This window comes from Pollicipes pollicipes, unplaced genomic scaffold (genome assembly GCF_011947565.3).
Source record: "Pollicipes pollicipes isolate AB1234 unplaced genomic scaffold, Ppol_2.1 Scaffold_2555;HRSCAF=2994_pilon_pilon_pilon, whole genome shotgun sequence".
Taxonomy (NCBI): domain Eukaryota; kingdom Metazoa; phylum Arthropoda; class Thecostraca; order Pollicipedomorpha; family Pollicipedidae; genus Pollicipes; species Pollicipes pollicipes.
Window position 1 is genome coordinate 43,176,810 of NW_023596136.1, and position 11,843 is coordinate 43,188,652.

The 11,843-nt window shown below is 52.3% G+C and overlaps 1 protein-coding gene across 1 annotated transcript in view; it reads left to right on the forward strand.

Annotated features, from left to right (window-relative positions):
• LOC119101572 (uncharacterized) overlaps positions 1-11,668 on the forward strand; it is a 14,766-nt gene extending 3,098 nt beyond the window's left edge. The window contains exon 3 of the mRNA XM_037224921.1: positions 11,651-11,668. Within this exon, the coding sequence (XP_037080816.1) occupies positions 11,651-11,668 (18 nt within the window). The remainder of the gene's footprint in view (positions 1-11,650) is intronic.
• The last annotated feature ends 175 nt before the right edge of the window (positions 11,669-11,843 follow it).

Genomic DNA, 11,843 nt, shown 5'->3' on the forward strand with positions numbered 1-11,843 from the left:
GGCTGCAAAAGTTCGACAAATCATGCAGGCATGCGTCATTCCGGGTGCTGCTCTGACAATTATCGCGTGCTGTTACGCTCAAGTCGTGAGTGCACGGGAGTTGACTTCAGTAGTTAGCATACTGAGCATAGGTTATCATGGACCACGGTCAGATGGAACAGAACGCCCGGGCTGGCGCAAGGATGCGGGTAAGATAATCTTGCCTGGAGAGGTTTCTGGTAGCCACTAATTAGATGGCAGGTTCCAGTACAAGGTACCTTTACAGTTGTAGATCAAGGACATGGAAAGGGTTACGCAAAGTAACTGCACTAAGGAGCAATGTAATACATTTTTAGGACATTAGAAGTAATGCATGCTGTTGGCTTTAAAAATGCAGTCTGGCATTTTCGCCTGCATTCTTCCATTAGTTTTGTAAACGATCCCAATGGTGTGCTTCCGCGTATAGTTAAGAAAACAGAGCGCCGCCTGCAGCAGCCTGTACGATGATCAGGGCTCATAAACTAGGAACAGGGCGAATGGAGGGATGTCGCTAACAGCCATGCATATCAGGAAGTTCGTACTCGACACGCACACACACTTCTGGTAGCACGAGCATGTGACATCACAACTGGGGAAATCTACCAGATGGAGAGATGTCGGCACCGACTGAAGCTCCGTTGCGCTCCAACCGTCCCCACTTAGTTTAGCTAGAAGCAGCTCGACTCACAGAGCAAAGGACACTGACCAACGCTTCGCAAGCATAATGGGTCGCACGCCGACTCCCCGCTCACGGAGCTGGCGTCATTGACAGCCGACTGGTCACTGGCCAAGATAGCCAACTGGGACTGGCCCCGCTACGCCATCGCCTGGTGTGTTATAACGTGTTGGCAGCGCATCTGGCTGAAATGGAATTGCGCAACGTCGCGGTTGGCTTGGCATCCTCGCAACAGGTCGTGCTTTGCAAGATTTCCGAGGCCGAAGCCATTCCTGCGAATCATTCAGTCAACAAGATCAGGTCCGGATCAATTAGAGGTCATGTTAACAGGCGTACGTATCACTCCCCCTCCCCCCCCCCCCCGCCCGGAAAAATACCTCTCGCCTATGAAGAGCTACATCTTGTTCCCTATCCTCATTTCACGGTTTGTGGCAAAATTGTGAATTTGAAGTGACTGAATCAAATATGCAGGAAGATGTAGCATGTCTTCTTCAGCTCGCTACCTTTTGTTGCTAGAAGCTTTTGTGTGCTTTAAACATTCTGCAAAGACTGTCTAAGCATGGGCCATGTGAGAGGCCAGAACGTGATGCGATGCATTCATGTTGGCCAAATGCTGGCAACTTTGTGTTGTTAGGCAGCTCAATGGACTGAAGACAGGCAGAGTGGGGTGGCAAAGCTTTAAAGTCGCCCGGGATCTGAGGCGTCCAAACCCGCACATCTCATCACCGAAGTACTCGTTTAGTTTTAGGCCAAACAAAGGAACAGCTTTCGTGGTACGACGCAATTTGCTAACTCCCCAAGAGCTGTTATTCAGTCGGCGCGTTTTCACCAGCCGTCTTCATTCTCAGCTCCCAACCGAAACAAGAAAGCACACGCCAGTACAAGTCGTTCCCCTCATGGGCACCCCGCCGAGATATCCCTCACCAAGCGGGGACCCAGCCGCACAGAACCGATCTCCGGACGCGCGATACCATCTGGATAATATTTAATTTGCGTATCGGCATTCGATTGCGAGCGGCGGGCGGTTACAGGGTTGCTGGGTTTTTTGCGGCGGCTGGTGAGTGGCCGTCCGGTTTTTGCGGACGAACCGGAGCCGGACAGGGCAACCGCGCGCCGCTGCCGTCCTGAGCGGCACTCAGCCCGGGCGGAACGCGGCGGCCGTCTCGTCGCCGCCGTTGCCGGCCGGTGTTGGGTGTCTTCGAGCGCCTCCCTCCGCGGGGCGTGAGGGCACACGCGCGCGGGGACGGAGCGGAGAACTCCCGCTGCCCGCGCAACCAGCTCAGCGGGGATTTAGAGCCACGGAGCATGGGTCTCTGATTGGTCCGTGATTGAACGCTCCGATGGCTGTCGTGAATGCGGCTGTGCGTTTGATCAAAGCGAAGTAAGTTCGGGCAATGGCTGCTTTTCCTGATGTTTATGCATTAATGGAGAGAAGGTCGGTCCCGTTCTGCCCAGACAGAATCGCGGTCAAATAAATGGGCATCATGGTACCTCCTCAGTAATATTTTCGAAGCCCATCAAATCTATTAAATGGGTTAGCATGACAAAAGATCACATTAGCACGCGTGATGAAGAAATACATTTCAATGCTCCATTGATACATTTGAAGTGCAGGTGGTTTACAAAATTTTATGCATAGCATTAAGTTTTTATTCTCACACAACTTTGGTGTGCACGGAAGATGGTGCGCATTTCGTTGCAAACCTCAGTGGGCTACCAGACGCCAGACGACCGCAACGAAAATACTGCAGCAAACCGTGGTAAGCGTCGCGCGTAAGCCCGTGCAGTACAAGCCATCGCAGGCCACCAGCCAATCCCTCGTGTCTGCCGGATCTCAGCGCACCCGGAGCTCCAACCAGAATCCCGATCAGTCCGCCACTGCAGCATCATCAAACGCCTCTGAAAGCTGCAAACCCATGACCCAAGCCGCTACAGACGTCGTAAAGAAGACATCACGGACTGCGGCTTTAGCGAACCAACTCGACCCGGCCTTTATGGGCCTGCTTTTTAAATGATCATGCCATGAATCAAAGAATACGACTCATCAATGAGCAGATCACACGATTCAATGAGATTCATTGACATGGTTCTATAGAAACGTGCACATGGATTTAGTACGCGTTCGATGCACTTACCTCAGCTCTGAGACAAATTCGGAACGGGATGACCTCTTCTCACACGAAAGGGTCACGCCGGAGCAATCCGAGATCCAAGGTCTAGATCCAAGCCGGATCTGTCTCCGTGTGAGGAGACATCCCAACAAACTCAAGCCTAAGCTTAGGTCAAAGCGTCGGCTTCTAGCGAGTGCTAGTGATACAATGCGAGACAGTCACACGAAGAGCAGAACTGACTATCAAAATTACGCGAGTATCCTCCCCTCCCCCACACGTCATTTCATCCGGTAATGGCAGCAGGGTAGGGTACAACTGCAACTCAATACATTCATCGGCGTGCGGCATCATTTAAATGTTGCCCAGCCATAGACGGCAGCGAATACACGACGACGTCCTTGTAATCAAGCCTACCAGCGCGCCAGCACGCGTTGTAAAACTCGGGCCACAATGAGAAACCGAGCATCGGCCGAAGACTGTGCCATGCGACCGCCTCAACGAATCTACCAGCGACGTTTATGGTGATGTATATTACCTTTTGCATCTATAAGATTGCTGGACAATGGCTACCTAAGTTTGCATAGGTCGTTGCAATACCAGGCTCAAGTTTGTCTTCAGGGCACAGCTGCATTACGAGTGACACAATGCCAATATGATCTTAATCGAATGAATTATTTGGTCGATTGATTTTGGGGTCACAGCTCTCGCTACACGAGATTCGCATCGTGCTCACTGACACACAGCCCGCTTGTAACACTGACGCGACACAGCACTGCACCCAGGGGGTCCGAAGCACCGGATAAGTTTGCGATATCCTGTGTACTATATGGTAATGAGAGAGCTTCATGGCGTCATGCAGGACCTTGATAGGCTGCTTCTCCTTCCCACCCCTCGCACGGGCATACTTTGTTTTCCTTGTCTGGTGCTTGCAAAGCCTTGGGTGGGAATGAAATCCACGTTTGTAGCCATGTGTGGCCATGAGATTGTGAACAAAAACAAAACAAAACAGAACCCAGAGCCCACAGAAAAACCAGAAGAGAGCCCCGTCCAGCGTTGTTCACGCTCACTGCGCCTAGACAAACCCGTCCATGATCATCTTAGTCGACAGCTGCCTGCCGTACCTCCAGTTGTACTGCCTTCCAGCCTGGCGCTGGTAGCAGAGAGCGCGGCTGGCGAGCGACCCTCAAAGCCCTGCTGCCGGGACCGTGGAGCAGCGCGGCTGGCGAGCGGCCCTCAAAGCCCTGCTGCCGGGACCGTGGAGCAGCGCGGCTGGCGAGCGGCCCTCAAAGCCCTGCTGCCGGGACCGTGGGGCAGCGCGGCTGATGGCGAGCCGCGCTGCACGAGCTGGGGACGCGCCCCGTCCTCCGTGCCCGACCAGCTCGCTCCAGGCTCCGAGTCCCGGCAGTCCTGTCTGACTAAGGCGTCTGACCCCGGCTACCGGCGACGACGGAGCGTTTTGAAGCCGCGGCCAGCGCCTGTTCGTGTTCCAACGACTTTGGCATAATTGACAAACATGACAATTAGACCAATTATTAACTTTTTTATCAAAGGCGCGCAACGCGTGTCGTCACGCAGCGCTTTCATAGAGTGCCAGCGGGCCTCGGAGGCACATCAGGGCTCAGAGGTTATTACGTCGGCCGGGAATCGAACCCAGGACTTTCCATGGGGCCGTCCTCGCGCCTGAGCTATTTTGTCCTTCGTCAGCAATTGCTCAAAATAATATAGGATCTTTTGGTGATGGTATCGTAGAATAATGACATTTTAAATCAAGTCCAATTGCAACGCAGCTATCGTCGCGCGACAAATCGTCCTGATAATCGTAAGCACAAACGCTCAAGTTGTCCGCCCCGGTGGCTCAGTTGGTAAGAGCGCCTGCCTCCCAACTCATCCACCCGTGGCGGGGTGGGTCCGGGTCGCTTTAGGCGCTCGCTATTTTTCCTTGACAGATATGGCCTGGGGCCGGTGGCAGCGATCGCGGTAAAGGTCAGTTGACGTCAGAGGGCAGGACGGACCGTGCCGAAACCGACCTGGAATTGCGCGATCGGATGGTAGGAGTCAGGGCTCACGCAATAAGCACTGCTTAGCGTGAGCGCTGATCCCAGAAATCCATCCGTTCAAAGGGTTCGGATCAAATTTCTAAAAAAAGGACAGCAACGATACAGGACAGAATATCAACGCGCGCAGACCTCTGAGCGCATATTCAGGGGCTGGACCGTCGGTTTTCTCAAGTAGGCCCAAGGTGGCCAATAAATGTCGTAAACGACGGCTATTGCTAAACCTTCCATGCGGTCGTAAGGCCGTTCAAACCTGAAGCGAAATGTGAAAGTCGACCCGCAAGACCGCGATGATGAATTCCAGGCCGCGGCGCCAGTATTAATTTGCATTGTGGCGTTCCGTCCTCTCGTGGCCGGGATGTGCTGAGACGATGTGTAATTACACAGCGGGGCCTTTCGTCTGAGTTATCCGGCGGATAGTTACTTCATGAACTGCGGTTTTCTCGCATTGACCCGCTGTAAAACCCTAAATTAAACCAATTACGTTTTATGGGAGAGAAACCCGTTTCATCTTTATTCCCATCAAGTGGTCATCTAATCTGTTCAATAAATGACCTCCCACGAGGATCAAGTGATGAGCACCATCCCGCAGCATTGGCAGTGTCCAGCGGCGCTGCGTGCCTGCTTTTAAAGCGAGAGGGCATGCGTAATGCCCGTGCAACATACCATCACCTGCAATTTCTCCAGTTTTTGGATGAACGAGCGGAGAAAGCACGCCACAGAGCTGTAGCGTTCAGAGCGGCGTGGAGCGTTAATTGGACCACAACTCAGGACACAGGGGTGGATCCATGACGTGATGAAATGCAGCCGGACATAAATTAGGCGAAGAGCCTTCCTATATGCTGCCTTAGGTCGTTAAAATTACGAGTTGTAAAAGAAGATGGCCTCACAACATGGGGCGGTTATTATTTGGTACCGGTTTGACCATAAACAGTCAATCTGCAGTACTTCGCAGATGCGTGATGACACCGTATCGTAGTTCTGACGCCTGCAGGCCACTGTTCCTGCCGCTCCGCAGATCGGAGCCGTCCACTTCACACCTTGAACGTGCATGGTGCGTTCATTTCACACCGTGGCCATGCACGGTGCGTGCACTTCACGCCTTGACCGTGCATGGTGCGTCTTTTTCACACCTTGAGTGTACATGACGCGTCCACTTCACGCCCTGACCGTACGTAGTGCGTCCACTTCACACCTTGACCGCGCATGGTGGGCCCACTTCACGCCCCTGACCGTACGTAGTGCGTCCACTTCACACCTTGACTGTACATGGTGCACCCACTTCCTCATACCCCTTGTCATGTCTGATCAGTCGTGTAAATACTGATGCGACGGACTGGCTGTTCGTGCACGTACACACTCTACGTGCAGTCAGTCCATGCGCCTGTCATACCAATATGCGGCATGCTGCCATATTTCCCACACTGCGAAGGTAAGATCATGTTCGCACTTCTGGTGCCACAAAGCGCCTTTGATGGCCTGGCAGTATGGAAATGATCATTTAAATAGACGATACACTCGCTAGCTACTTCACGTTTTTGAACCTACTGACAGCAACGTTAAACGTACACTGGCGGAGTCCTTTTTGACCACTGCTCAGCAGGACCACAAAACAGTCTTGCTGTTCCACTGAACTTGTGGACGAATACCCAGTCACACCAACGCGTTGTCGAAGGAGGAGACAGATCACACTGCCAATCGCTAGGTACTGACAGACGCACGTATTGGTGAGCAGATATGATAGCGCTCTCACGCAAGCCTAGGTATGTTGTCGCCAACGAAGACGCAGGTAATGCAGGCTATGCGCGCGTGTTTCGCCCAAAACTCTGGTGTTGGCCCAGTGCTTCGTGATCCGATGGTGCGTCAGGGTTCGCGCAACAAGCACTGCTTAGCGTGGACGCTCACCCCAGAAATCCATCCAATCAAAAGGCTTGGATTGAATCATTAAAGAACGATAATGAGGCAGTTCACTGGCGCTGGGTTCGAGTCCTGAAATTCCGAGATTGCGCGGTATGCTCGACCCAACCGCAGCTGAGGGCGCTACCAACTAGTCAGAGAGAGCCTCAAGTTGTCACGTCTGGCCAATAGTGCTTGTTCCATGCATTATGTATGTTCGCAAGTCCTAGGATTCTGCGCAACATGTTCAGTGCAAAATCCTTGCAAAATAATTATGCCAACTGATCCACGAAGGCAAGATTTGACAATCAAGGGCATCGACATGGATGTCAAGGACCTCAGTGTTGAGCACAGAACCTGCTACACGCTTTTGCTTATCCAAAACTTATTGGACTTCGCTCAAGATCCATACCCAGAGTGTTCTCGTCTCCAGGCATCCTGGCTTTCTCGTCCTGCTTTCAACAGGCCAGGGTTGAGCTGGTTACGACTCACTCAAGCAGACACCAAGCAGAGAAGATTGAGTGCATCGCAGTAATTGCCAATACGCCGGCCGTTGGCAGAGAAACTTACAACTTAGCATTATATGGATCATGCCGACTAGATCTGTATGAATGCTCGCAAGCATTGCGGTTAAGATCTTCGGCATGCAGCGCTGGTGTGATAGGTGCATGCATGCAGCCGCGTGACTCAGGGCCGAATTACAACGCAACCCTAACGACAGCAGCCATGATAAACGGATCCTATTCAAACGGTATAATGGCATCGCGATCGGGGGACTAATGAGGCCAATAACTCTGGCCGATGTGTTTGTTATGTTAATGAGCGCGCAGACACCTCTGGTGTTAATTGACCGTCGACGGGCCCGGTAGTCAGGCGGCTGATGGCCCCGGCGGATGCCCGGCGGCGCGCGCGACGGTCGCTCGCAATCGGCACAGCGCTACGTGCAATGTGCAAATGCATGCATACCTTCCAACACATCTCACGCTCACTGCTACAGCAGCTATATTGATCGCATGACACTTGCACACCATTGTTGTTACTAATGCAAGGCTGGTGGTAGAAGAACGATGATTATGGTTAGGATTTAATGGCGCTTCGGCCCGCTGGGGGATTTCGTACCTTCAGGGACTATGTGAGCGTTGTGGGCTGCATGCATGGCCCTTCCGCATAAGACTGCGATTAACACAGCGGGGCCAGGTGCTCTCCTCTCCGATCTCCAAACCCCGACCACGGTGCAGGCCCAAAAGCGAGCCTCGCGTTAACTAAAAACGCCTGTCACGTGCGGCTTTCCATCGGAGTAAGCACCGGAGTCATACGAGCGAAACAAGCCGAGGCGGTGGAACTGCCAAACCAGTAACATACACACTGATGGCAACTTACTGATGGCAGAGACATATTGATATGTCATGCTAATCAGTTTTGCCAGTTGAGCGGGGAGTGAGATGACTAATAAACTTAATGCAAGCGGAACTACAAGCCTGAATGTTTTTCTTTTTTACTGCGGAATGCCCGCAGCAGTGCTCAAGCATATACTCACAGCCTATTACCATTATGGCAGCACAAGGAGCATCAGGAATGGTTGCAAACATCTATTTATGGTTGATGATTGCATCTTGCAATGGTTGGACTCCGTAGCTACAATGCAAGCAGCGCATTCATCGTCATGCCTGCAGTCGTCTCATATATAAACTGAACATCACTTGTAATTCGCCAAGAAATGTACTGTAAATAAACGAATGCATGACTGGGCGAAGCATACCACGCCGCTGACGGAGCGGTTCTGCTATTTTGCCTCGGCACGAGTGGTTCACAGCCTTGACAAATGACGAATGTTTTGAACTTTCATAAAAACAACTTCCGCACGACACTGAACGATGATGCGTCGCGCTTCGCCACCCGCTCTTGAACAGCGAGTGTTATGGATAAACACGCCTTCGGAGCCTCCTGCCATGCACAGATGACTTGCCATGAGAACTGTTCACGGGAAGAATAGCGCAGTAGAAGTGGGAGAAGGCGCAGCGGCCACAGCAGACCCCCGGCTCTAAATGATAAAGCAGCGCACTGGAGTAAGGAACGGCGTTCACCCGGTTGCGATGACAATGTCCCGACGCGAGGCGATGCCGCCGCGTCGGAGAAGTTTGCAAATCGAATCCATGGGGTGGACAGTACAGACGTTTGGCCAACAGCTCTTTATGGCACTACGCCCTGGAGCAGCATTTAGTCAACAGCTCTTCGCGGCATTGTGTCCTGCAGCGTGTTGCGTCAGCAGCTATTCACGGCATTGTGTCTGCAGCAGCTCGGAGGCGTTGTCTTCACGCTGTCAAGAGCATCGGCCGTCGAGCGGTGTCGGGAGTGTCCACCGCCTGATGACGTGTCAGATGGAGCGTCCACCCTCGGACAGAGCGTCTACCGTGCTGCGGCATGAGCACGGCTTCCGTCACCAGATGGGGTCGGGACGGTTCGCCAGCACCGACCAGTCAGACCGACCCGCGTGGACCCTGGATGACTTCAGCCAGATTGGCGGCGCCATCGGACATCCAGCACCACCCGAGCCGAGCGGAGGAGCGGGCGGGCACTGTTGTCAGTGCCGAACTGAGAGGACACTGGTCGCGACCAGGACGAACGGCGAGGGGTTAAAGAGAAGACATTAGAGATGGGGAGGGCCAGAGAAAAAAAAGGGGAAATATCTTGTTTGGATTGTGCTTTGGAGGGAAATATCTACAATGAGCAGGCACAAGGACGCCAGATACAAGGGACAGAAGGAGAACGTAATAGCAGAGCCAAAGCTCGTAGGAAGAAGTTCCACAAATGTTTACAGTACAACCAGATGAAAGCGCGAGAAGAACAAGAAAGACGGAAAGAAATGAAGTAGTACAGGAAATATACCTGAAAAGCTGAGGACAAAGCGCGGAAACAATAACGCCCAATAGTTGGAGGAAGGAAAATCTAGGCCCCCTAGTAGCAGAAAATGAAATTAGACAGAGCGATGTTGAGTGCGAGGCATCACAAATGGATGGAATGTCCACAGATTACTTGGCTTTTCTAATCTCTTGGGTAGTTATCAAAATCTGTGCACTGTTTCAATTATTCTCAGTTGCGCAGTCAGATAGCCGATAGAAAAGCTTCTTTTAAGGGTGGCTCGAACACTTTACTGTCCGATGCCCAAAGTGACCAATCCCCAGAAATAGGAGTAAGATCGTGCTGAACAGGTCAAAGTCATAAAAACAAGTCGGCAAATATATTCCATCTCCGACCATATTCAGAGTCCATTCTTGTTATGCCATTCTACTTCAATAATGTTAAACACTACTACCTACTAGCGAATTTATAAAACCGTCAAACCAAAGTTATTGGCGTCCTCCCCTGAAAGGAAGGCAAGCTAGTACACCTGTCGGAAGGCGAGCTTGCCTGTCACCCAGGGTGCAATGAAGTGTTTGACTATTTCATGTGCTGATCGTTGTTCAAAGCACGAAGATGCCTCCAGACAAAATACGATGTTCGGGGCTGATGTAACCGCTGACGAAAGCCATGGGTCACTTAATATTTTAAAAGTCAAGTTCTAAAAGTACAGAACGTGCATGTATCAAATTGTGTTTGATATTGTTGTTCTGATGCCCTGTCGGCATAGGCTCCCGCCGTGATCCCATTGCCATACGACCATAGGCCATAGCCCAGGGGCATAATGGACGAGTGACGCCTTAGGCCCCCACGTGGAGGCTCTGGTTATAATTCTCGTTGCGCCATGACTCCTTGAGCACTAATATGACCAGTCCAGTCGCTGACACTCCATACAGGGTGCTTAGCTGCATGCGTTGTGGTCTCTTTATAATTATATATGAATATATATATATATATATATATATATATATATATATATATATATATATATATATATTAATGATAGGCCAAGGCCTGCAGGAATCAACGAACGTGCAACACCTATCGGCTTTTGTAGACGCTTCATCGTCCAGCATGCCGAAAAAATTGAGGTCGGTTCCGAGTTTGTAATGGGGTAGAGATTGGAGACGTGTGGAGAATACTGTTCATCGCAATCGTGCGAACTGTTGATTGGTTGCCCGCCCCAACAGTTGGCTGGAGCGCCTGTTGTTCCCTGGATGCCAGCGACGTAGCCCAGAAGGGGAACAGGGAGGCCGTGTCCCCTCTCCTTGAGCCAAAAAAGGCCTTATACTAAATACCGGGGAATTTCGTTGGCATTGCGTTCAATTTCGCTTAACTTTAAGAGCAAATTTGACCTTTGTGCCTCACTCAACCCCTGATAAAATCAGCTACATGCCTGCCTGCCTGGGAAGGTTGCGGCCAGTGGCAGCGGCCGCGCGCTAAAGATCGGGCGTTCGTCGGAGGACAGGACGGGTGGTACCGGGTTATTTGCGGCACGTTCAGCTTTCGCCACAAGATTCTGTCGCTGACCCGGAGTTTCGCGATCGGGTGGTACGGTCGGAGCCTACAGAAAAGGCACTGCATAACATGCATACCGATGATGTCAAATGCCCCATCTAATCAAGATTTTTGGATTAAATTTAAAAAGCATGTTAAACATGAGCACGATGGTTCCTGCGGTGCAACACACATTTTTCGAACTGAGCGCGGCGGGCGTGGGCTCCAACTGCAGTGGACTCCATGTTGACGCCGTGCGGCGTGTGCCAGATAACTCCGCACAGAGACCATTGACAGTGGCCAAGCAGTCTGAAACAACGCGGTTAAGCATTTTTTAAGGTTTTCCTGATCTTTTTACCGAGACGGAGAGCAGCTGCGTGCCCATGCCTGGGGCAGCGGCGGCTGGCCAGCTGACCGGGCGCTGCCTGCGTGCCCATGCTTGGTGCAGCAGCAGCTGGCCAGCTGACCGGGCGCTGCCTGCGTGCCCATGCCTGATGCAGCGGCGGCTGGCCAGCTGAGCGGGCGCTGCCTGCGTGCCCATGCCTGGTGCAGCGGCGGCTGGCCAGCTGACCGGGCGCTGCCTGCGTGCCCATGCTTGGTGCAGCAGCAGCTGGCCAGCTGACCGGGCGCTGCCTGCGTGCCCATGCCTGGTGCAGCGGCGGCTGGCCAGCTGACCGGGCGCTGCCTGCGTGC